Genomic DNA, 26,769 nt, shown 5'->3' with positions numbered 1-26,769 from the left:
TTGCCAGTAACGCTAAGAGACTTAGAAGAAATAATTCAAATAACAGGTCAAAGGCCAGAGACCACTACTTGATTATCTTAAGCAGGGCATGCAAACTGCCATTCTTTCCATGAAGTTGGAAAGATATGAGTTTGTTTGCTTTTACACGCTCACAAGAAGACCTATTTGACAGCCACAAATATGATACTTAGTTCCACGTTCTCCAACAAGAAGAGTCATTGAAAAGACTACTGTCACTTACATTGTAATAAGTGATGGATTACCCGCAAATGCCCGCTCAGGTATTGACTTGATGTTATTGCTATGAAATCCCCTAGAAAAGGAAAAATGTTTTACACGGTAAGAAAAAAAAAGTGAAGGCAATCTGTATTCACAAATTTTTTTGTTTGTAATAAGAAAAGTGTCGCTATGTAAAGGTATGACCTTGTTTTCTGGAACAAGACAGAACTGAAAAAAGCAAAAGAAAAGCAAAGCAATGAAATAGCTGTAATTCTCCACTTTTCCAAATGAATAAAACCATTCAAATGAAGTAGACTGCAAAAGGGCATTTCAAAATTCAGATACCCTCAGTAGGAAGCTGCTTTGTAGCTGTATGTCATGTATCTACGAATCTATGTGTGTATGTATATAGATATAATGTAAATATACACAAACATATGAACTAATAACATTAATAGTTAAATATTAATAATTAAATAAATAATGAAAATTGTATATATATTTCTCTCTGTACTTGTTAAACTGCAACTATTTCTTTTGCTGGGATAATAATGGATTGCACAAGTTTATCAAGTAAATGATTTTATACGTTATATTGTAATATGTTAAGCCTCCCACAACCACCTTTTTGTTGAAGTATTTTAAATGGGGACATGAACGAACTATCCAATGTAGTTGTGCCTGCTGGATAGAGGGCCAGATCTTTGTCTCATCATTAATTACTGGATTTTATTCATATGAGTAATTCTCCATTGTGAAAAACAAAAGAAACAACTAAGATTTCAAAAGAACAATGATGATTTGTGTGGGAAACTCCCATTAGTTCAGTCGGGTATGAAAAAGGCTTCTCAGCTTAAATTTATGCATTTAGAAAGCCTCAAATTGTTCACTGATGCAAGCACGCTTCGCCATTACTTGAACAGGTCCCACATTATTGGCTTTACTTGTTTAGGCACTGCGCTGCTGCTGATGAGCTACGGAGCAAGGCCCTAAATCCCCAGTTCTTTTGCATGCAATAAAAAGTGCATCCACGTAGATGCAGACTCTAAGCAATATGAGGATCCTATTTAATCTAGAACCAGTAAACAGACTGGTTTTGTGGCTGTATTGAATGGGATTCCTTGCATGGCAGGAAAGCTAAGGAAATTAGCTTTCTACTACTTCCCAGGGCAGTATCTGTCTTCCTATCACAGTTCTGAGTTAGAGTGAGGGAGCAGCCCCGCCATCAGCATTGATGTACAGAAGAGCCTGAAGCACTTCTGAGCTGGTCGGAAAAGAGTGTCCTCACAGCTGCAGCTTGTGTCCTGGGGCACTGTACCCAAGCGGAACACCCTGTCTGAACTGAAGGCACTTTGTAGCCTGTCAGTTCACATACTGAGCAAAAGAGCAGTATAACTACCAGCACCCCTGGGTAAAAAGACTATGTAAAAGCCACACTGGGAAAAATGCTTCTATAGGTACCTTCAAAATCCAGTCCGGAAAACATTACGTATGCATTAACTTTAGGTAACAGCTATACCCACTTACACTGGAGAGATAACTACTCCTACAGCTGAGACCTTGAGGTGCAGAGCATCTGGGACAATGGTGTCCCTGTAGCATCAGACAGATATGGCCCTGACTCGCTGGCCACTTGCCAGCAGATCTCCAGTTCTGACTGTCTGCCTTGGATGCCTCCAAGCTGTAGACAAAAAGCCACAGTCTGTGTTTTCAGCTCAGGCACAAAATCTGAGAAATGAGGTCCCACCCAGAAACACCCTTACTAAGGTGGCCCTGCAATGAGCTGAACCTCTGTGGGCTTGCGCTCCCACTTGGCTGAGAACGACAGAGCGTGCACAACCGTGTGGGACACACCTCGTGCTTTTAAGATTGGCTTCCAGGGCCCAAACAAAGTACTGAAGCACATGGTCTCATGGTCTGTGCTGGATTTGGAATGTCAGGCTGTAATTTCATACTCCAAAGATTTCTTTCACCTAGGATCTTATTTGAAACAACAAGCTTGATACTTAGAGGTGAAGTGCTGCAGGACCAGTAAGTAATCTCAAGGACATCGGGCAGTTTCCTGGACTGGACAAGGTGTATTTACTGCGAACCTGGGTTATCCATGTTTGGCTACTGACTCCAGAGGTCAGCAAAAAGTCATTCCTTCGAGGCCGCTGGATTTCATACCAATTATTTTAGCTGACAGATGACACAACAGCAGCTGAGAACAGTTGGGCTGAGAAACTCATAGCCCCAGTCCCTCCTCCAGAGCAGCACTCTTTGCCAGCGATGGAGGTGCTGAGCTGCACTCAACACTGCCTGGGGATCCCTGCTCTGCAAAAAATCCCGGGTAGCTACTTAAGGCAGCTTTAAGATCAGTTTGCGATGTAGCAGGTGTACAACCATGTCCAACTGCTATACGATTGCCTAGTTTTTTCAAAAATCTGTGCTGATGGTACCAGTAACACGATAAATAATTCAAATGGAAAGAATTCTGAACATATGCATTGACGTGTATATTGTGTGTATGATGTGTGAATATAATTTAATTCTTTTTTTATAATTCAGCTGTTTCTTACAATAAACTTGGCTGGTTTCTTTTCATTGTTGATTTTTTTTAATGCAAACTATGTCTGTGCATCCAGAAGTGTTTTATTTATAGCATTACAAAGGACTATTTATATTGAAAAGGAACTGCTTTAATTTAATGGGGGGAAGGGAGGGAAGAACATCATGACATTTAAACCTGATGGACTAGTAAGGGTGACACATCTTCTTCTCAGACTAGAGGACTATGATATATTGGATTGTTTGCAAAATCCAACTGTTGTGTTTAGGACGCAAAGAGAATTAACTGTGTTTATTATTTACTGTATTCGAAGGATTAAGCTCCTGGAAAAACCCACTGCACAATGAAGTATAAAAGTAAAAGTTATCAGAACTTGAATGCCCTAAACTGAATGTTGAAAATTATCTTTTATGCATGTTGGCATGTTTATTAGTTTTTCCTAGGATATCAGCTTTTAAGGATTGCTGATAAAATCACCAGTATTAAAAAAAAAAATCACACACTAGACAAAACATCCTCCTTCCTAATATAAGATTTGTACTTACAGTTCTTTTAGGTTTGTTAGTGTCCTGATAGCAGTGGGGAACTCGTCCAGACTGTTGTAATTTAAATCTCTGTGTGAAAATAGATGTTATTATTTAGGTTATGCACTGCATAATGGATAACATAGAACTGTTGGCATTTGTAATGAAATATCATCTCCCACGCACTGAATAAATACATACAACCAAAAGCCAGAAAAACCTCAAAAGTATATGGATGTTTTCCAGCAAACTCTATTTAGGGCACATTATCATTCCTATTTTTTATCAGCATCCTATTTTTAGTTATATCTTAGCTATTCTGCAATAAAGAAAACACAAGTGGATTCAATACTAGTAAGGGATTTGCTATTTTGTAAATTGGCCATTATTTTCATTATGTGCAAGTATTAACGGGAAAAAAAAATCTTTCAAACAGAGTATGCAACAGCTTTCTATGGTAAGCTGCATTTTACATGGCTAATACACCTCACTATAAAGGTTTCATTTGCCTCATTCACTGTCTAGTTGTATTAGTCTTTCTTTTTTTTTTGCTGTTGAAAAAATCTCCGAAGAGCTTTTTCCCAATGGTTAAGTGATAAAAATAAGAGATACTGGAGTTTGGAGGGTACAAAAGATTGGGGGAAATCTTCCTCTGGCTAAAACAAGTGGGAAAACATAGAGCAAGTTCAACGTTACCATTAGCTGTGTTGTTAATTTTAACATTTGTCAATATTCATACGGAGAATGTTTCTACCACACAAATGGTAAAAATGGTAGTTTAGCTAGGGTAGTGACCTCTGCTTTAAGAACTGCTCATGCTGCAGTGGTAATTAGACTTTATTCTGGTAGGCTGAATGGACTATAAGCCTACTTCTGCCCTCAGCATGACATGTGCATCCTTTGCCATTCAGGAGACACCTGAAACTAAAATTGAGACGTACCAGTTTACTGTGATGCTCTCTGGCACGTCTGTGTGAAGAATATAGTCTGAAAAACTTGAGCAAAAGCCTTTTTGAACAGGCAAAACACAAATCACGGTTTACAATAGATTGAAATTGAAATAGTATCAGGCTGAAGTAATGCAGGCAGGAAACTGCTGTCTGAACTCAACAAGGCTTTCCTTCCTGCTTGTAAATCTCTCTCTCCTGCTTATTGACAAAAAGAGATTACAGGCGTGTATGGTTTGGTTTTGCCCTCCAGTGATATGTGATTTCCAGACCTATGCATTGATGCAAACAAATGACCTTAAAGCTGGCGTCCATCATTTACACCGAGATCTCTTTAGATTATCTTGAAAGTATCTGGAAACCGGTCTACACAGCATGCAATGACTGTGCTTGAGGCGAGTGCTACATTCTCCTATTGCAGTGAAGTGGCTGCACCTACTCTTATTCCCAGGTTCATGACTGTCTTCTATGTTTTCATCTCTCTCATGCCAGGTGGCTGGGACTGGGTTTGCGATTACTTATTCCATTGTTCTGTTTTTCCTCATTTTTGACCAAGTGCCATGTGAATCTTACTTATAAAAACAAAACAAACCATTACGTTTTCCTTCTCCCTTTCCCGTCCCCCCTTCCGGTGCTACACTAAGGGACTTCCTCTCAACTCACAGCCGGCTAAAAGTCAAAATTGTAAAATTGCAGTTCAGTGCCCAGGGACCAATTTAATCAAAACTACTGATTAACAAAAAAGCCCCCAACTTCTTGCTTTCTGATCTTAATGAAACATGAGAGTGGCCAGTACATAGTTCTGTGGATAAGAAAGCAAATAGTCACCTTTAGATTAGCATTATTCACATTTGAAACTTTGTCCATTTGTTCCTCTTAACAGGCCTTTTAGCCTCTGTCCTGGTTGAGTGAAGTATCTAAAATCTCTGAAAATGACACAGCTGATTCTAGCAGGTGCCAGTAGGAAGGATATGCGAGGTTTTACTGTCCCTGTAGCATTTTTGGAGTCTGTGGTCTACTCTAGCAGACATCTTTATTCAATTAACTCTGTAATGAAATACTTTGTGCTAACCATCAGCACTGCGTTCCTGTTTGGTGTTCTTCTGTAGAATTATTTTTTGTTAGAAAACTCAAGAAAATTTGCGCTGCTGTGAACAGAACTATGGTGAAAACATGAGGAAATTTCAATCTTTACCAGTGCTATTCTTTATCAGAGCTCCTTAAAGACAAGAACCTAGATACAGCTGAAACATTCCTCTTCCTCCCTTATAAAACACAAGCATAATTTGGCTACCTGGTACTTTTGCTTTTTCCAGAGATAAAAAAATAAACCCATCTAATTTTATAACCCTCCTCTATGGCAAGACAGTTTCTTAATGTTAAAACTTTTCATTGTGACAATTTCCCAATCTAGCTATTAACTTTACTGATTAAACAAGACAAATAAATAATACAAAACTAGGCAAATGTAACTGTTCATGAATAGCTGTTTCTATGGCTTTGAAGGACAGTTTTCAACTGTCCTTCAAACAATTTATCAATTGACAATGCTTATTAAAAAGGCAAACTAATTTTACAGTAAAAAATGGGATTCGCTACATAGTGTCATTGTAAACCATCACTCAGCGATTAAACAAGCCAAAAACCACATTTGGCTTTTAGGCTATTTTTATGCTTTCAGAATATTAATGAAAACACTGAAAAAAAAAAAGAAACAAATAAGAGGTCAACTCACAAAGTCTCTAGGCTGTGGAGCCCATCAAAGCATTTCTTTCCCAGGGAGTAGATTCTATTGTTATGGAGATGTCTGCAGGGGAACATTAAACACACAGTCAGGAAAGCACACTGCACACAGTGGACTCAGGCAAAACATTTTGATGGTTAAATCAAAAGAAACTTATTTTCAGGCATGCAATGACTATATGCAAGTCATGCTTTTGCAAGAGCATGTATCGGAGGCACCTCTGCCGCCCTCCCTCCCTTTTCCCAGTATCTTCCCATCCACGCAGTGTTCCATGTGGTTTCATAAAAGGGATTTGTTTTAAAACCACCTAGATTGTTTAAAAAGGGTATACCCTGGAGTTCCAGGTCGGGTTTGCATATCGCATACTGGCAAATTGTAGACATTCTCAGTGGTGGTTTAACGCGTTGCCTTAAAAACTGTCTGTGGGGTGTGAGGTGTATATTTGGAAGATGTATATTCAGAGGGTGTTAGAGGGTACAGCACAGAACAGGAGCCAGTGAGGAGATGGGTAATACCACAGACAGGAAAGGAGCATCAGGCTTGCAGAATGAAAGAAGACACAAAGTCATAGGACAAAAAAGTCATAGCTCCACTGAGATGAGTAAACTAACCAATCTTCAAAGTGCTGTAACTTGCCTTCCTTTGAAACTATAAAAATCAACAACTACTTTTTCAAATGTTTAGTAACTGAAAGTAATTTTGTTACATATTTCAACCAACCGCCCCGCACAAAGGCTCAGACTGCTGCCTATTTCGAAGTCTTTTGGACCGACGTGGGAAAAATCCACTCTGTGTGAAGCGCATTAATGTGAGCAGATACAACTTGGAGCCGTGTCAAGTTGTTTTTTAAAAAGGATGCCTTTTTCCCAGATTTTTCATTTTATTCTTGACACTCTACCCTTATAGGAGAAACTATGGGAGTAGTACTTTAAAAGAAAAGAAGGGCTGTGAATGAGGGTCTGCCAGGCACTTCCTCTTCAATGCTTCATTCTGCTCTGAAAATAATGTTAAAGATCAGAGGCTGTCTGAACGTTCTGCAGAACCTACAGAAATTGAGTCTACCTGTCCATAAAAGGCAGGGATTCTGACGGCAAAAGGCCATTTTGTGGGTTTTTCCTTTCCTAGGAAGAAACCTAATCAACTTTTTTTTTTTTTTTACACTGGCCTTTAATGTCTTAGTTAGCTGCAGAATGTATCTCCAAATTCCAATTACGTTTGATTTTCAATGATAGAGCTTCAAACCTTCTCCAATTGACCATGCATTTTTTTACTGAGTTGAAAATTTGCCAGACTGAAAAACAAAAGAAAGCAGAACCACACACAACAATTTTGATGAGCCAAAAATATCAGATGTTGTAGATCACGAGGAATGATTCAATTATTAATCAATATGAAGCCCAGAAGATTAGAAATAAGCAAGGCAGATCTAAAATAAAGACACCTAACTGAGCAGAAGCAATCAGGGCATGAAAAGGAATAATTTTCTCCTGCATTTCTTAACTGTCCTCTTATCACTATATTTAGATTTAGAGGATGATGTCCAAGACACTCATTTGTCTTCAGCATTACTGAGATAAGTCCAGAAGCTCAGTCAAATGACAAGTCCATCCACTCTCTAACTTGAATGGTATTGGTACTTAATGTGAACAGAAGGCAAAGATTTTGTGGCACAAGGCAGCTGTTACTCTCCATTTTTGGTGCCCTATATGCTTACATGAGTATATTAAGCACAGGGAGAGATGGTGATTATAATTGTCAAGAATCTGGTATGTGCCAGGTTCAATGCTTACACTGGGGCTAGAATATGCTAAAATATGCAAAGTGCCCTACAGACTATAGTTTCAGACAGCTTGTGAAGCTTGAATATATCATTCTCTCTTTAACAATGCTAACATTTTCAAAAGTATCCTGAAATAACTTTTCCACCTCAGTTCTCCTCAGTTTCTCCAGCCAGTCTAGAATTTTTTCCACTTGGTACATTCCCAGAAGATAAAAAGCTGAAAACACACTCCATAGTATTCCTTCCAGATTTTCGTGAGAGCTACGCATGTTTCATTTAGTTTTACTGGTATGCAAAAATAACAAAATGCAAAACTACATATACTTTCTATGAAGAGAAATGCATACTTTTTCTACTGGACGTCATTCTTTCCAAGTCACCCAGAAAGCTTTCAGTTCATTTCCTTTTTCTATTCTTCCTTCATTCAGTACACACTGCCTGAGAGTCTTAGAGGGCACACAATTCATCTCTTCCCGTTTGTTTTGCTGACTAGATAGGGCGATTTTTTTAATTCACTTACATAGTTCTTTCCTGGAGATGGAAACTTTTAATCTAGATCAAAACAAGCGATTTAGCAAATGCTAGTTTAACTGTAGGAAGACGTAAAAAATCTGTTTATTCAAGATAATTTAAAATAATTTTCTTTCATAGTACATATACAATACAGAAAATTTATTTTTCAAAAAGAAGATTTTCTGCAACAAATGGAATTGACCTCTTGGTAAAGGAATTAAGCCTGGTGCAAATGTAGAAGGAAACCGCAGATTTATAGCCCCAAGATATCAATTTAATACTAAGAATGTAAGACAAAACAGATGTTTAATTAACCCGTGTATACATCTCTTTACCTATCATTTGCCAACTGGGGAGGACTAGGAGAAATTTAATTATTAAAGGTTGTCTCAGGCAACATCTAAATTAAACACTGCACCTTCAAATAATTTATCACAAAATGGTCAAAGTCCTGCAAAGAAGCAGAGATTGCGGCTAAAAAACAATCATTAAAACTTACAGAACTACCAAACTAGAGAGGTTTCCAAAAGCATAGTCTGGTATGTAATGAATTTTATTCAGTGCCAATGTCATTGCCTGAAGTGCTGGTAAACTTCTAAAAGCTTGGACGGGAATTTCTGTCAAAGAATTATCGTCTAGCCACAGGTGTCTAAGGGAGACCAAGCCATTGAAGCAGTTGGGGGGCACATAGTTGATGTGGTTGGCATCCAGACGTCTAGGAGAAAAAGAAATAGAGAAAATTGACTCTCAGAAAAGAACAGTGGACTTACACAATGGATATCAGAAGTTATCATCAAGAACACAACCCCAAAGGATAGACATGGGTTGCCACATCCATTTTTCATTTCCCGGAGATTCTACATTTCCATCTTGTTTGCAGCCTCACCCCTGAGACCTCACATCGTGTTTACAAGTCTCCTTGTCAGCTGGCTCCCTGCAGCCAGCTCTCCTTTGGAGCCATCAGCTCACTGAGAGCACACACAGATCATTTTTGAGCAGAGCCTCTCTACAGACCTGGTATGAATTTGTTTGATTTCTCAATTATTGGAAAGTATGGAATAAAAAAAGTGTAAGAAACTCAGCCAGAGATTCTCTTTCAGAACCTATAAATCACTGAGCTGCAAGCTGACTTGGGTTTCCATATGCTGGACAGCCATTTTAAGAGCCAAAAATAAAACTCACTTCTGAGTCCCTGTTCCTGTTTTATCTTTCCTTATGTATTGTTTATTCTAACGAGCACTGAAATTCACATTTTTTAGTAGTGGAGCAAAATTCTTTTTAAACAGACATGACTGTTGCTAATGCAATGTATTTATTTTGAAAAAGGAATTGTTAAATACACTCCAGTTGCTGCAGGGCCAACAGAGGGAGCTCAACTGCACCTCACACCTCTTCAGAATCTGCAGGTGATACCTCGCTCTCACGCTCGTGTGAATAAGGATTAAATCTACTGAACCTTATGCAGATGTGGCGCTAGAAAAGCTATGTCATATATTCATTGGCTTTTGTTCTTGCTCTGCTTTGCTTTCCCACTGTGATGCTTTCAGGGAAATACTTAAAAGCATGCTTCAGATTTCTGAAACTTCGTGAAACATCCAGATGGTGAGCTGTATGCCAATACGCTTTTTCTGCTTTTAATGTGTTGTAGTGACTTGTACCTTATTCGGAACATGAAAGCCACACTCTAAAACTTTTCTTGAAGATGTCTGTACAGAGGAGTAATTAGGTGAATGGTGAAACTGAAATGAATTTAAATAGATGTTTGAAAACATTACAGAACAAACAGACACACCCAGGGTACAAAGAAGTAATTCCGTACAACCTAAATTCAGTCTGTTTGAGAGAAATGCAATACTCTTTGTGGCAGGCATACTAATCTCTTTATTTAAAGCTGCTTCTTCATTTACAGTCATGTAAAATGTCAGGTCCATTCTATCTCCTACTCCACGCTGCTCCTACCTACTGCATGAGAACAAATAATGACTGCTAAGGCTCCGTGCCAGGCTGGCAAATAACTGAGACAAGGTCAGTTGGAACAAATTTATAAAGTTCAGTGTCAAAGCCCTTGTACAATTAAATTTTCAATATAATAACTGACATGGCAGGCAGCAAAGACAGAGCTTCCAAAATAACTCAAGGGTCTGTCAACAAATGGGTGAGGCTGGAAATGTTTAGAAATACTCATGCTGTACCTCCCCCATTCCCCAGGCAACAACCACGCTACGCCTGTGTTTTCAAATAAGGTATAATTTGAATGAGTAGATGAGGTTTCTTTATGTTCAGTCAGAAGTAAATTTCTTCCCTGGGTGATGCTGGTATGTAAACTAAGAAGTTACAGTTGCCTTAGTTTGACAGTTAGACTGATTAAAGAATGGAGGCTTTATTCAACCTCAGTGTGTTACTGTATTACAGTTAGCATCTTGTTCAGTACGAAGCTTGCCTGTGCAGCTCTGATGTCCCCATTGCCTCCACAGGAGTTACAGGATGCCTGGCGCCAGGGCAAAGCCAACGGTCAGTTGTTTATATGTGACCCTGTGGCTGAAAGGATAATACTTGTGCTGTCATCAGTGAGACCAGGATTTTTACCTTACCAATATTCGGTAGCAAATCAAGGAACTGATTTTGTTTATAGCTGAAGTTTCCAAATATAAACCCAGCACTGGCTATCTAAACAAAATACAAAACGTAGAAAGAAAAACCAGGACTGCTGTAATATAAATGGGATTCTAGGTAGTTGGATTATTGTTTAAATGATCTTTGGAAGAAACCAAGAAGCTATGATGACTTGTGCTGCAGGTCCTATAACTGGATTACGTATCCTGCAAGTGCTCGTAAGAAGTACTGCCTCAAGTGCTTTTTTGTTATCTAATCTTTTAAAAATTTCCAAGTACTGTTTTCCCTCTTGCAAATATTAAAAGGTTTTAGCAGCAGTTATGTTTCCTGTCATACTGTAGGTAATGCACACTGATGTATAAAGCATTGATCAAAATCGCCGTTTTCAGCCAATTGTTTTACATGTGTTGATCAAAGTTTTGGCACTTCCAGAACTAAACCCATTAACTCACAAACATGACTCTGTTTATAACTGAAAATATATAGATAACATGTGGTGAGTTTGAAAGCCGCTATTATATTCCAGAGAGAGCCAATTTAGGGAAACAAAAATGCTTGATCTCTTCTGATAGGCAGCATGTAAATAAAGCAGCCAGTATGAAATTCACCATAAGCTCACTTAAAATGTCCAAACTTTTCAAAGTAAATGCTTCAGCTATGTGCACTGTATCCCACTGGTGTTTCCTGTGACATACTGTGAATGCTACAACCATGCACATAAACTATGAAAAGATATTATTCATACAGAATTATCAACAGGACTCATTTATTGGTAGTCTGGAACGAGTGAAAGTAGATGTTTGAAAATATATGATTTGTATTTTTTTATCAATTCAGTATGAATGGATACTTAATTTTACGCCACTGGCAGGTTTCTAAGGGAATATATATTTTTTTCCTCTTTCTGCATCTTCTCTCAAGAGCAAGCCCAGCTACAACCTGGATGTACCTTGTGATCAAGAAATTCCTTAATGTCTTCTTGGCATGTCTTGCTCATTCATTCAGGCTTAAATCAAATGCTAGACATGGGATCAGGAAGGAGATTTCTCCCAGGTCATTCTCCCCTCTGAAATAAACAGCTATTACATGGAGTGCCCCTTCTTGCAATGGATGAGGGCCTGAATACAACAAAGGGACCGGAGAAGAGCAAAGCCACAAAGACAGATAAAGAAGTCAAGGACAAAATACTTCTTCCGACATCTATGTTTAAAATAGGAGAGGTAAAACCAAAGGAAAAGGAGCTTTATGTAACAGGCAGGGGAGGCAGAGAAGTGACAGCACATGGCAGATTAAAAAAGGGGTGCGCTCCTCCCTTTCCTACCACCTTGCTCTTCTCCTGACCTGGCTCTGTTATGCAGGGAGCCGCAGACAAGCCTCTCCACAAGGTACAGAGATGGGCAGAGGCTGGGGACAGCGCCTGTCTGGGTACGGTAAACGGGCAAGAGGGGGTCACCCACAGCCCCACCATCTTTGCTAGTGTGTGGTGACGTGGACCCTCTCAAGCGTTTGTGCACAGGAGTTGGGCTAAAGCCCCATTTAAGTAATGGCAAGTGACATCAAAACTATCTCTGAGAAGTGGATGTAATGAAAATATAGCTGGCTATTGTGAGCCATGTTTTTCAAACACGGCCCTTTACGCAGGATATCCCCTTCAGTCCACAGGGGAAAATGCCAGGACTATTGTAAAAGCTTAATTACAACACACCAGCACAGCAGTTCCCACAGCTCACTTTCAGCTCTGCCCTTGTACGGGCTTCTACAGGACTGACACAGAGAACCCTGCGTGGCAACAGCACGACCGAAAAAGAGAAGTCACAAGTCACAGTTTAGGAGCATTTGTCTCTGCCCCACTGCTCAGTTTTACATGGGGGGGGGTCTCAGTTTCAATCCTTAGTGTTTCTCTTCATAGCCAAACATGCTGCTCAGGTGTTTTAGTAAACCTGCATTCAAGATGGTGGGTCAGGATGCTAGCTCTGATACTGGGTGCCCTCAATCCCCACAGGTGGGAAAAAGCGGGGCCCAGCAGGAGCTGTTGGGTTCCCCTAGGAATCTGGCTGCAGACTCAGATCAGGAGTCCACAGCTAGACTGGCACATCTGCTGTGGCTGGGAATGCTCCCAGGTCCCGCAGCCAACTGGCTCGGGGTGGCCCACGCTGCGCTAGTGACCTCTCCTAGCCTCCCAAATGAGGTGGCTGTATGCAGACCGCCTCCTGGGGACGGTCCCGGGGGTGTGCCAACTGTCAGTTGGCCCCGGGGAATAGTTCAGGCAATGTTAGTTGGCATGGGTCAAAAGTGCGCCAAGGACCCTGTTAACAGTGCAGCAGGACAGACAGTCGTGGCTGGCCCCTGGGAGCACTCTGAAGCACTATTTGCTTTGCTGGGCTGGCTGTAGCAGTAGTCTTTGGCTCTATGGTGCCCAGGAGGATCGCCTCAGAAATCTAGTGTGACCCCCCACAGTGCTAACCACTCCAACAGCAGCTTCTTGTCTTTCTCCCACATACGGTGTACGTCCCGGCAGGCTTCAGCCATGCAGGATGATTTTTGGCTAGCAGTTCTGAGGTTGAGAAATTTGTCTGTCCCTTACAAATGTGATTTAAAAAAACCCTTTTGAGATTGCTCGGAAGATGGGAAAGAGTCAGATGCCTAATAGCTTCTACTAGATGAAAGAAAACATCACGCAGTGGCCTGGAATTGCTGATCTAGTTCAGCCTATTTACACCCCACTTTGAAAGCAACTGGCCCTAGAGCTGGTTGAGTTAGGGATTGCACTCAAATACAATAGCACATGCATTTTAGGGAACCTTGCACCTCTATCTTCCTCACAGATAGAAAAGTGTCTGTGACTGAGAGGGGTGGTTGGGTATTGTACCAGTACTCCATGTTTCAGCCACTCTTCTGTTATCTAGTGCGCCCCAGGGGTCTAGTACCTTGGATGGTTAAGATGTGCAATAAAATGAGGTGACTGCAATGGGTGAGTTTTGAGACACCTTTGTGTATGTGTACAGACACCTGCATGGGTACACACAACCTCGATTTAAACTGTGGGAAATTCCTCCTCAGGGAGTTTGTGGGTACCTGTTGAGGTATTGGGTTTCCTAAGAAGGAGAATGCCTTCTGCAGGCTTCATTATCATGGGGTGTGACATGGAAAACCACAACTAAAGCTCTTGTCTTTTCACAAAAACAGTTGTCTTGGGAGAATGTGATTACATCAAAGTTGTTTCATCTTTTAACAAAAAATCAGGATTATTAACACAAACATCAAAATGGAAAAAAATTGTTCAAAGTTAACATTTCTGAAAGAAGGGCTTTTTAATTTCAAGCCTGAACTGGAAGTGTTTCAGAACTCTGTGCCCTCAAAAGTCTTCAACCCTTTGTTCGGATTAAGAATGGAAACTTCTCTTGAAATGTCAAATATTTTGAGGAGTAGGGAGAAGATGAAAAACCCATTTACAGACCTGTTCCCGTCAGGCAATTATTAAGAACATCTGAGATGATTTCTAGATAATCTTTTATGTAAAACTTGGTGTCATCACCACGTGCTCCACAAATACTGAAATATCTTAAAAATAAAATTTAAGTGATTTACAAATTCTGTTAGGAAATTTTAAACAAATTGCATTGGTACTATTTCCTTATCTTCTTTACTTGTAAAGTCAAATTGATCTGCTTCAATAAATTCCAACTTTGCAGGTTGCGAAGAGAGAAAAGACGGTTTATATTTTCCCTCTATCAACTGTTTCCAGCGCTTTTGGAAGACGGGCTATGTTGTATTCTGCCATATTTTCTACTATTAAAGCAAAAGTCCTCTTAAATTTTACAGGAATGAAAGCAAGTGATACACTAAATAATGCTTGCTTTTAAATGTCCTTCATGACTAGTTTGGTATGGGCAGTGAGATAGCACCTGATCTGTTCTTGATTTTGACTATTTCTGTGTCTGACAACGCAGCAGTAAAAGCTTCTCATTAACAATGATGGCTAAACAAGAATATAAACAGGGCGTGAAGTTTCATGTGTAGTATTCACTGCAAAGGTTTGTATTACAATAGTCCCAATAAAAGAACAGCAGAAGATTTGCTTTTCCATCAGCAACACCAATTACGTTCTCCTCCTTTAGCAACATTCACATACGCAGTTCTGCAACTTATCAGTTGCTAGTAATACAAAATTTATTTATTGAATAATGTCTGCTCTCTACAGAAGATTGATCTATTCTAGATGTAGGTCAAGCCTTAAGAAATTTATGAATATTTATCACTCAAATTTGTCATGCCATTCTGCATGCCAGCAGTTATTACAGCTTGGACAAGAAAGTGGAAGAAATTGTTGCTTGTTCCTGCAATATGTCAGTTTTTGTTCTGTGTGCCACAGGCCACAACATCAATTAATGTATCTATCAATATTGATACCTATACTGTAATTTTTGAGCCTAGAACTAGATAATAAGGGGAGCATATCATCCAGAAATACCATTTTGTGCAAAAATTTGTGAATTTCCATTACGAGTGAACATGGAAAACTTGTGTCTGCATATATATATCCATATATTGTGCATGTACACACACACACTTATATATGTATACTTATATAAAATGACTTTAACATAAGCCTCTTCACACTGATTAAAGTAGCAAGGCAGTTAGTATGGCTTGCCCCTCTACATGACTGCCTTTCTTGAGTAAAACCACAAAAGGCAGAGATTTGAATTCTGTCACTCGTTTTCAGTTTTTTGCATCTATACTAACCTAAAGCAAAGGGTTAATGAGGCTTCCAGAAATCATGCCTCCTACATAGTTAAACATAATAAATACAAGAAGTTGCTATCTTATAGGAATTGCCTTTGTGAAGGCTTTTAACCTCTTAATTACACTCTTGAAAAGACTCCTGCTAATTCAAAGGTTTCAAGACATAATTCCCATTGTAAATCAGAAACCAATGCAAGAACCATCTTGTGAACAGAAAATTCCTAGACTGCATGAAACAAGAAATTGAATCTGTGCACACCTTTATCTGACAGGCACAACGCCATTTAAGCAAACAAAAGAATAATAGTTTTCTTTTCCTCAAAGAGGTCTCTCTTGCTGGTGATCGTCTTTCAGGTGATAGTACCTTTTCTGTACAAACCTGTATCATTCCCTCTTGGGTCTGCTACACAGCTGTCCAAGGTTTCCACTGACCACTCCTATTCTCCCTCTGTTTTAATTCTGTCACAAAACATTGGTCCTTTATATAGACTGCACAAACTATGTTTGGTTTACTTCTTCAACTTCTTCCCCCAAAGAAAAAAATATTTGCAACAAAGCCTGAGTGAGACTGTCATTTTGTTTAGAAACTGTGCTGAAAATTCAAGTCTCTTTCAGAGCAACAAAGGAACACTTGTTTGCTTGGCTTATCGTGTTTTGGTCCAGAAAGTGTATGGAGTGATGTGATCTCAGCAAGATTTTTTTTGTTTGTTTAGCAGAAAGAAAATCTAATATAGTCACTAGACCAGCACTTTCTCATGACTTTTTCAAAGATCAAAGGAAAGAACTGTAACCTCAAAAGTATATGGCTGAGATATTTCAGTCTGTGTCTGGTCAATAAAGAAAAAAGGCACTGACCAAATAACAATTATAAGATAATTAATTCTTAGGGCTGTTTCACCTTTAAAAACCTTAACGAATGCTTTGTATATTACGGAGGTAAATGTTGTTCAAGAGGGACATAAGAACCTGGGAGCTAATACAGTATAATGTGTGTCTGTGTAGTGGTAAGTTATACACAGATGACATAATTTTGCTGAAAATCAATTAATTTCATTAATTCTGTTCTTCAGATTTTGGCTGAACTGAATGTATGCAAAATATGTTAACCTCCTGGTGGAACTTCTTTATATACAAAAAAGAAGAGCATGTTCAAGACGGTACGTTTCTCAATCAATACATCCTAACTCTAACCAGACTGGACTGATGCTCGCTCTAACCTTGTCATCGTTAAGACTTTTACCAGTGACATTGGTAATCAACGCACAGTGTCGCAACATTTTTCGTGACAGTTATTTGAACTTCCAGATTGACTTCCACATTTGGATCTTGGAACTTTTCAGGAAAATAATTTTATTTCAAAGTAATTCTGCGAAAATATAAGGTGGTCAACTAAAGCACAGAGAAGAGCTCTGTCCAAAGAACCTGCCTGCGTATCGTCAATCATCTAGATATTTTATGATGCACATTCAAAATCATTAGATACTTTAGAACACGTAGTATTTTTTTTCATCAGGTGACAATGGAATTCTGTGGATAATTCAGAAACATACTCTATTTCCTGCAACCTGCATTGAGACAGCAAGAGTGGCCTTGTGGTTGCAAAGTGCAGCAGAAGGAACTCATGATACTCAGTTGACTGAACATGGCAGATGAATTTCAGTATTGATAGGTGTCAGGTGAGGCACTTACGGAAAAGGCAACTCAAACTTTACATCACAAACTCTTAACTAGCTACCGACATGCTAGAAAGAGGTCCCGCAGTTGTAATAAGTATGAAAATAACAGCTCAGTGTTCAGTAAAGGTTAAAAAAATAAGCAAAACAAAGTTTGGGGAGTTAGTAGGAAAGCAAACAAAAAAGGATCCGTAATTCCCCTCTATAAATCCATGTTCTGCAAACTCTTTAAATGTGCTGTGCAGGTCTGATCCCTCCTTGACTCCTCTCAAATCAATGAGAACTGAAAAAAAGTTCAGTAAGAATGACAAGGATGATCAGAGGAAGGGAATAGCTCCCACATGAGAAACAATCCTAACAGCCTACGTCTGAAAAACATGACTAATGGAGATAAAACAGAGGTCTATAAAATCTGGCATACATCAGTAAGGAACTGCCGTTTCCACTTTCTCCTGATGCTGCACTTAAGGGACATCAAATGTGGTGGCAAGTTCCAGGTAAATAACAGGAGGTACTCCATGCTACACAGGACTAGTTGATCAGCAGATATGCTGCCACAAAAAATCATGAGTGTTATACTGGCTCAAAAAGCAATTGTACAAGCTCATAGAAAAAAATTCTTTAAGAGCTACTAAGTTCAAAAAAGCCACAACAGGCTCAGTGAGTCCCTGAGTGCAAACCTCCGACAGCTGTGACAGTTTACCAAAGGAATACTATTATATTCGTTGCCTGACCTTCTAGTTTTCCTTTGACATCTGCTGTTGAAGACTGGATACTGGGCTAGGTCAGCTTTTAGCATGGCCTGGTACAACCATCCTTATGTTATAGGGCAGTAGCACATCAAAATAATTTCATTCATACCACGAAGCAGACTATCCTCACTCCTGGTCTACCAGTTCTGGCATGGGTTCTGTTAAAACTGAAGCTCGTGGACTGAGTCAGCATGGCACGGTCAAAAACTATAAAAACGGAGACCTGCCTGAAGCACAGAATATAATTAAGCATCCTCTAGTACACTTTGTTTCATGAGTTAATAGTGTTTTCCATACTGCTTAAAAAGAAAAAAATTACACCAAATGAAAAAAAAAAAAACAAAAAACAACCAGGGAGTAATTTGGGATTCTTTCTTTTCCCCTGTAAAGAACCTTAACACGAAACCATGGGAAAGACCAGTGCTCAAGGGACCGTATTCTTCTTGAGAGACAGAAAGCATTGCATGGCAAGGAGTGTCTTCTCAGACGGTGAACTAGTTCATAACACTGCAAAGAAGCTGCTGGTGTCATGAAATTACTGGAATGAAAACAGTCACTTTTGATGTTTAATTGAGAGTACAATTCTCTTGAAAAGCAGCTCAAAGAAAGTTAAAAGAAAAAGTTAATTCAGCACATTATTAAGTGATATTAACAGGTAATTAATAGGTAATCATATATTACTGTTCATGCAAGGTTACAAGTTGGTTTATCAAGTATACTCACAGAGACTGCAGGCTGCGCAAGTTCTGGAGCGCTTCAGTAGGAACCTGGCGTAGCTGGTTATTCTGCAGCATCCTACATTTTGAGTAGCACAAAAACCAGAATCAGCACAATAAAGATAATTTATTTCTATTTATTTTTAATTTTATTACAAGCTTACCTGCTTTGTACTGGTTCTACTTCAAGATTACAAACAAAGGAAAGCTACAAATACTCTGTTCCTCTGCCCTTGTCAAATGCCAGTTCTCTTCAAAGCAAACAAATACCTGTAGCAGATTAGCTTTGTTAACAGCTACACATCAGCTTTGAGCAGCATTTTCAAAGCAGCTAGGGAAGTTAAAAGAATAAATCAAATTTGCTTTCAATAAGGCTTTAGCTCCTAATTGCCTCCAGTCATTCTGAAATGGTCATCCTCATGTACTGATTTTATTTTCCTTCTGAAGTGCTTCAGTTTCTTATTCTGATAAAGCTGTGAAGGATTGACTCTTGAAATCCTTAGGAAAATGTTACTATGGCAAATGGAACTTTTAACTGTATGAGGAGTTTATGATTTAGTTTGAATAAAATTTTATCTTTGTAAAACCTGCTGAATTTTCCCCAATGAAATAAATTTTCTCAAATGGAAGGTTGCTAGCAATGACCTGTCAAATCCCTTTTCTAAAATACCACATCATTTAGCTTGCAAAGATTGAAAAATCACTTTTCATTCCAAAAGAATCTTTTCCTCCCTTTGAATACAGCCTAATATCCTTGTTTGGACCAACTCCTACATATATAAAAGGATTCTATGTGGGTAAAACTGAAGTAGTACATGCTGCCTTCAAAATCACGCGTACTCGACGGGACATTGTAAACGAAATAATTTTTGGCAGGCCTAAATCTCCTTAGGCCAACAAGAGCTACAGCTGGCCAACTTAAGAGTAGATGGAGTGGGAAACTCTTCATACTTCTTTCCCATTTACGTATTTTTCAGTAGAGCTTTGTATACTCTTACAGTGGCATCTGGCTCGGCTTGGTGCTGCCTAGGAGGCTGGCGTTCTTGCTAATAATACAGTTTCTGTGAACTTTACATAGGCAAAGATCCCCGCTAGTATAAATATTGTGAGATGTGGCCTGCTAATAATTTTAGCAATTACATGTACTGTCTTATTACTCCAAATAATACAGGGTTTTGTCATCTTTTTAATAATTTATCTTATAGTAATTACATCACAAAGAAAAAGATACGAAATATGAACCGCATTTTAAATTACATCGAGTTCTACAATAATGGTTTTTCCCCCCGGCTCTCAAGAAAAGGAAAAGGCAATTTACCCCAGTTTTGTGTCATCATGAAAAGTCTACTAAGAGTTTTAGACTTGAAATCAGAACTTTTGAGACCATTAAAGAAACTATTAACTAAACCAATTTTTACCTTTGATATTTTACAGAGACATCTACTTGATGAGCAAGTTGGTTTTAGAATGCCATTAATGTTTCCCAACCTTTGTGTTTAGGATATTTTCTATATGAAAAAACAAAGATTTAATGATGTTCATCTGTATCTTCACTTCAGTTGAATTGTTCAAAATGAGCTGATCAAAATATGTAATTTACTTGATCAAAACTTCACTGGTTAATTAGTTCCCTGGAGCATTTAGGAAATCAGAAATATATCAAACAACACACAGTTTACTTACAGCACTTTAAGACTGAAAAGGCCAGCAAATGCTCCCTTAGGAATGTATGTCAAGCCATTTCCTGCAAGACGTCTGCAAAGTTTGAAAAAGGAAAAGAAAGAGAGTGAATACTTCTTCTCTTCATGTGGAATTAATTTGGTTGTTAAAAAGTGCAATACAGCTATGTTTGAGCGACTAATGCCAGAGGCAGTAGTTTAAGAGCCTTGTTTTGTCATTAATACACTTTTAAAAGCAAAAAAAAAAAAAAAAAAGAAGCCCTTAACTGTACAGTTGATTTACTGACAGTTGGACTGCAGAGACAAAAATGCAATTTCATTGCAAATCAAGCTTATCGTTTAGAATGCACACCTAATTTTTCATATTATTCTTTTTAAGGATTACAGCAATCTCAGCAACTAAAATACAGATATACTGACAAGAATTAGAATCATTGGATTTACAGGCACGCACTTTTGGAATTGTGCATGTATGGTGCCTGTGCACATTTAACTCATTTGCACTAATATAAAAATATATCTGCACAGTAATGACCACAGTACTGGTGGAATCATAGTTTTCCCTGTGAGCAGATGTGTAATAGGTTGGCATAAAGTGTATTTGCTAAAATTTGTAGGGCTTTTTCCCCTAATTCTATTGCAACTTCCTTCTCAGAACGCCTGAAAGTATTTTAGACCTAGCTAAGTACATCAAATACCTCTGTAAAGCGTGCCACTCTGACAAAAAAAAAGAATGCATTCTGTAAGGTTTGTGCCTAGGAAAGAGATCATGTATTTGATGTGAAATAATGGCATTTCCATGTTCCCCATCAGTGCAATTCCAGAGCATCTTGCATTTAGCCTCCCGACATCTCAGTTTAGCATGAATGTGCTATGATACCTGTACCCAAGCAGGAAAACTGACTGGTAAGGGTCAGTTTCCCAGTCAAGTTACTCTGTGCCAGTAGAGCCATAGTGTCTGTTCTTAGCTGGCAACAAAGGCAGATTGATATGACGTAACCGTCTTCTACTTGCAGACCAAGTTAAGCCAAATGCAATTGGTATTTCCCATCAGCTAAGATACTGCACACCAAAATTGCAGACAAGTACCACAGACCAGCTGATTTGAGTGACTGAGTGCACCCCCAGCAAGTCTGCTGATGACACCAAGCTGAGTGGTGCAGTCGACATGGCTGAGGGAAGGAAGGGATGCCATTCAGAGGGACCTTGACAGGCTTGAGAAGTGGGCCCATGTGAACCTCATGAAGTTCAACAAGGGCAATTGCAAGGTCCTGCACACAGGTCGGGGCAATTCCAAGCGCAAATACAGGCTGGGTGGAAAATGGATTGAGAGCAGCCCTAAGGAGAAGGACTTGGGGGTGTTGGTTGATCAGAAGCTCAACATGACCTGTCAATTTGCTCCTGCAGCCCAGAAAGCCAACCGTATCCTGGGCTGCATCAAAAGAAGTGTGACCAGCAGGTCCAGGGAGGCGATTCTGCCCCTCTACTCCACTGTCGTAAGGTCCTACATAGAGTACTGTGTCCAGCTCTGGGGCCGCCAACATAAGGACATGGACCTGTTGGAACGAGTCCAGAGGAGGACCACGAAGATGATCAGAGCATCTCTCCTATGAAGACAGGCTGAGAGAGTTCGGGTTGTTCAGCCTGGACAAGAGGAGGCTTCAAGGGGACCTTCTAGCAGCCTTCTAGTACCTGAGTGGGGCCTACAAGAAAGCTGGAGAGGGACTTTTTACAAGGGCATATAATGATAGGACAAGGGGTAATGCCTTTAAACTGAAAAAGGGTAAGTTTATGTTAGATATAAGGAAGAAATTCTTCACTATGAGGGTGGTAAGGCACTGGAACAGGTTGCCCAGAGAAGTTGTGGATACCCCATCCCTGGAATTGTTCAAGGCCAGGTTGGATGGGGCTTTGAGCAACCTGGTCTAGTGGAAGGTGTCCCTGCCCATGGCAGGGTAGTTGGAGCTAGATGATCTTTAAGGTCCCTTCCAACCCAAACCATTCTATAATTCCATGCTTTGATAACAAAGCTGACATTTGATTTGTCCTCTGGCCCCTCAGGAAAGACCACAGGACTAGATCCAGAAAATGCCCTAGGTACCAAGCTGCCAGAAAGGAACCTACAGCACTGAAGTAGGCACCAGAGTTGCCAATACTGTTCATGGAAAAGGCCAGGTGCTTATGAATGCAGTTCCAAAGACCCAGCACTGACTGGCCCTTAAATGTTGTCTTCCTTGGAGTTTAGTTGCCCCAAGCTAACTACAGGGTCCTGAGCATGCCTTCTCTTTAGACATCTCTTTCATACAGAAAATAAAAATAAAAATTGGGCTATAAAGAAAGAAAACAGGATTCTAGATCCCAGCTCCAGAGACTTCTCAGGCATTTTCAATTTGTGGAAAAGGCTCTTCCCTGTACACACACACCTGCTGAGCGATGTGACCTGTAACTCTGAGCAAGTGGCTATTCCTCTCTCCACTCAATGAATTTAATTGTGCTCTGCAGAGCTTCACACAGAGCTGCCAAACTTGTCTCACTTTGGAGTACACTGGAGTCTGATGTTCAGACATCTGAGAATTGCGCACATGCACCTGAGTTCCTGCAGACAGATGATTGAACCAAGCCCGGCTCACTTGTGCTCCAAGGTGAGGCACTCCCAGGCTGAGCTTATTTTTCTTGTGTGTGTGTGTGAAGGGCTTCTCCAGCTTCAGCTTTCATTCTGAACAAAAATGGTGATGACACTTTGGTTTTTGCTGGATCAAGCTGCTGTGTGCTAGGCTAGGCACACCAGACTGGGTCCCCAAAAGTAAATGCCATTTGTGGATCACTGACTGGTAGAGGCTCGGGACCTATCTAATGCTGATCTCAGTTTATGATATGATTTTTTGGAAAGACTGAAGATTGCTTCACCCCCACAACACCCTTTTGCTCTGTTATTTTAATGACATGACTGGACATGTCATGACCTCAGAAAATGAGGAGTCCGCAAAACTTCACTGGAAAAAAAGAAGGTACAGATATTGAGGTTTTCACTTACAACTATAATTTGCTGCTTTGAATGTCATATGGAAAGCTTGATAAAGAGCAGAAGAGTAAACCCATGTGTTTAAAGACTCAAGCTGGTGCTCTGTCAGGCCACCAACCCTTCTTAAGAGTGGCTGTGTTGCAGCAATTTTCATAATTGTTGCAGTGCAAACTGCCAAACACACTACATGTTCATACTGTCTGTTTGAATTGGAATACTCTTCGTAAAACGTGCCAGCTGAGAAAACCAGACCTGTTTAAGAGGTCCTGGAGAAGGACTCTGGCAATTACCAAGCATGCCCCTCCCTGCTCCAAATGCAGGACTGCAGCAATTTAATTGGGACATTATGCAGATTTAAATTTTTGTTTCAATGTGTAATACTCACTTTTCCCAGCTTCAGAGCATCATCATGGCTTTCTATCGTAAGCTTAATGTTTGGCATTTTTTGAAAATGGACTGTCATAACTTTAAAGACATTTGTATGGTACCTGTAATGTGTATCTAATAACTTTAGAAAGAAATACCTAAGCACAGAGACACACCGGTGCATGTACATGCTGCACGTCTCACTGACGTTCAGGATGGTTTTAACCAGACTGTACTGCATTTGGCTGTACTCCAGCTAGTCTCTGATGGCTAAAATTTTTCCTTGTAACTTTTTTCCCTGTTCCCTTTTATGGCCAGGTTTTCCGTCAAACTGTCTTCAGGAGATGATTTTTTCAGAGTAAACTGTTGTCATTCTGACTGTAAGGTCCATTTGGATCATCTCGCCACCCGCTATATTCCACCCTAAGAGCCTGACCCCTCCGCACGGCCCCAACTCCAACATCTTTCAGAGGAATATCCAAAGCTGAGAGACAGTTGTAAGCGAGGGATAATGAGCCATGTTCCTGTTCTGAGTGATAATGACCTGCGCTGTTAAACTGAGATGTAGTATTTTCCTCTCTCCTTTTTTTTGGTTTTGTTTCAGATTCTATCCCTTGTTTTATATTCTGCTTCTTTTCCTTTTAGATCACAACTTCACAATTATTAAATATGTCTTGTACAAACACTTTAGACAGATGAAACCACATGTTAATCTTCTTTTTGGTAGACACAGCTGCTGCATTCACTCCTTATGAGTTTTTCAAACCTCAGGTCATTCTTAAGTTCTGCTTTGAATATTTTTCAGTTTGGAAAGAGCTCTCACTAATTTTGAAGGCAGTAATTAATATTGTCTTATAGGATATCTTCAGTCATTAAATTCTTTCTCGTGACAGCCTTTTCATGATTTTCTGTGGAACCAACTTCAGGCAAACCACCTATCCCCCAGACGCTCCATGAGACCACTTCTGAACACTGGCACAACAGTAGCATCTTCCCAGCCCTTTGGAACCCTCAGTATTTGGTAAAAATCAGCAAAAACAATTCATTGGGATCATTGTGTAATTCTTTCAATATTCCGGGATGAACGTTAGCACACCAGTTCTTTAAGGCATGATGCAAAGCTCACTAAGTTTGGCGTATTTGTTCCTGACCATTCTTAATGCCTTCCTTGCAGGTTTTTCCTGCTATTACTGTGTTTCTATTCTCAGTCTTGGCATAGGGGAAAATTAATCCCCTTGTTGACACTACGGTACCTATCAAGTATCTCTAAGGGTTTACTCTTCTCCACTTCAGGGATTTTGTTTTCCATTACCCTAAATTATTTGAGGGAAGCTGCCCAGTATTTTACTGAACTTTGGATGGACTTTGGGTAGTGATTTTAGTCTGGATGGGTAAATACCGCTTTCCCTGAACAGTTGAGGATGGACATACTATCTGTCTCTATAGTTCAACATTTAGTTAATGATTTCTGAGAGCAGGAATGAACTAGATTGTTTATAGTGCTTACATAACCAAATGGCTGGCTTGTATTCTTTGAACAACTTCAAATTTCAATTTTTAAAAGTTATTTATTTTATTTCCAGCAGTTCTGACATTATTTTAGAAATATGTCATTACGTACATTCAGGCTGAAATGTATCACATCTCTTTAATGAAAAAGTAATCAAAAGTACACAGCATTACTATGTTGCTATATAGAGCTATATTATTTTAGAACTAGATTTTACTTATGCTGCTTCATATAATCTTGCAAATTAATGGAGGTTACCACATACTTGGAGTCAAGACACCAGGACACTTTTGACTTAAGCATAGGCTAAGTTTTTATGCTACTGTATGTTTCTTTCTAAAAGATTTAAAATAAATGAGCTGAGAGAAAAGCATGTTTCCTGCTTCTAAAATGGCAGCAATTTATAAAATATCTTTCAACGCAGTTCAGCCCAGCTGGCAATCTCTGCTCACTGTTGGAATAGCTGGCCTATGGTGGGATCTAAGAGAAGGTGTGTCTGGGCTCTCCTTTGAGTGTTCCCCATCTGTTTACCCCTTTGGTCTATTCCGGCTTCTCCTGCAGTGTCATAGTTCTGAGAAATGGTGGTCACCAAGTCAGGAGAACATTCCCAAAGATAACACAACTAATGAGACGCTCACAGAAAGCTCTGAAAATTCTCAGCAGCTTTTTTTTTCTCCTTCAATTGTTGCTTGTGTCTGAAAAGAAAAACTTCGCTCCTCAGAAAGAAGCAAATAAATATGAAGTTGTGACTGAGCACAGTCAACTATTTATTTCCTTTACATTTCTAGTACAATAATTTTTCTTTGCCAGCTCAAAACTGCTTTGTGCTTGGATGTTTTCTGCATCAGGACAAGCCTTGCCTAGTACCAAGTGTCTCCTCATTACCTACTGGGATGGGACTTGAAACACTAAAAAGCCTTCTCTCTACAGACAACGAAGTGTGACATTTAATAAAGAAAGCACCTCTCCACTAACTGTGGAAAGCAGCTGTGGCAAATCTAATCCTCATTGTCTGCAGCAGACAGTGACAGTACGATATGGGTAGTGGCTGCTTTTCTTCTTTCCTTAAGTAAGATTTAGTCCAGCAAATGCTGAACACGCACCTGTAAAGTGTATTTCAAAACCTAGTAGCATCAAACCTATAGGAAGGACATGAAAGGAAGATAATAGTCTCCTTGGGAAAAAGCATACCTTTACATCAATTAATATTCATGCTGTGTTCTAACAGGATTAGCACAATGGAATTTTCTGGAACAAGTTACTGATCAAATCTTGCAAAGCGCTGAAACGTAGGAGAATAGACGGTGCTCTGGATCTTACCGTGGCTCAACAGATCACAGGAATAAGCAGTGTAAAAGAGTCAAGCTCCACTATTAAGAAGTGAAAATCCAGTGAAATCTGTTGAAATTCTATT

General features: G+C 39.5%; 1 protein-coding gene across 1 annotated transcript in view; it reads right to left on the bottom strand.

Annotated features, from left to right (window-relative positions):
• Nucleotides 1–26,769, bottom strand: part of LGR5 (leucine rich repeat containing G protein-coupled receptor 5) — a gene marked incomplete at its 3' end in the record, with an annotated part of 90,181 nt that overhangs the window by 16,097 nt on the left and 47,315 nt on the right. The window contains exons 3-8 of the mRNA XM_082014290.1: nt 20,462–20,533; nt 18,786–18,857; nt 8,778–8,993; nt 5,977–6,048; nt 3,316–3,384; nt 242–313 (exon numbers count right to left, since the gene is read on the bottom strand). Of these exons, the coding sequence (XP_081870416.1) occupies nt 242–313; nt 3,316–3,384; nt 5,977–6,048; nt 8,778–8,993; nt 18,786–18,857; nt 20,462–20,533 (573 nt within the window). The remainder of the gene's footprint in view (nt 1–241; nt 314–3,315; nt 3,385–5,976; nt 6,049–8,777; nt 8,994–18,785; nt 18,858–20,461; nt 20,534–26,769) is intronic.

The sequence above is a fragment of the Phaethon aethereus genome (genome assembly GCF_964289735.1).
Source record: "Phaethon aethereus genome assembly, chromosome: 1".
Lineage (NCBI taxonomy): Eukaryota > Metazoa > Chordata > Aves > Phaethontiformes > Phaethontidae > Phaethon > Phaethon aethereus.
Note: the sequence above shows the minus strand (reverse complement) of the source record. Positions and strands in the feature narration are given on the sequence as shown.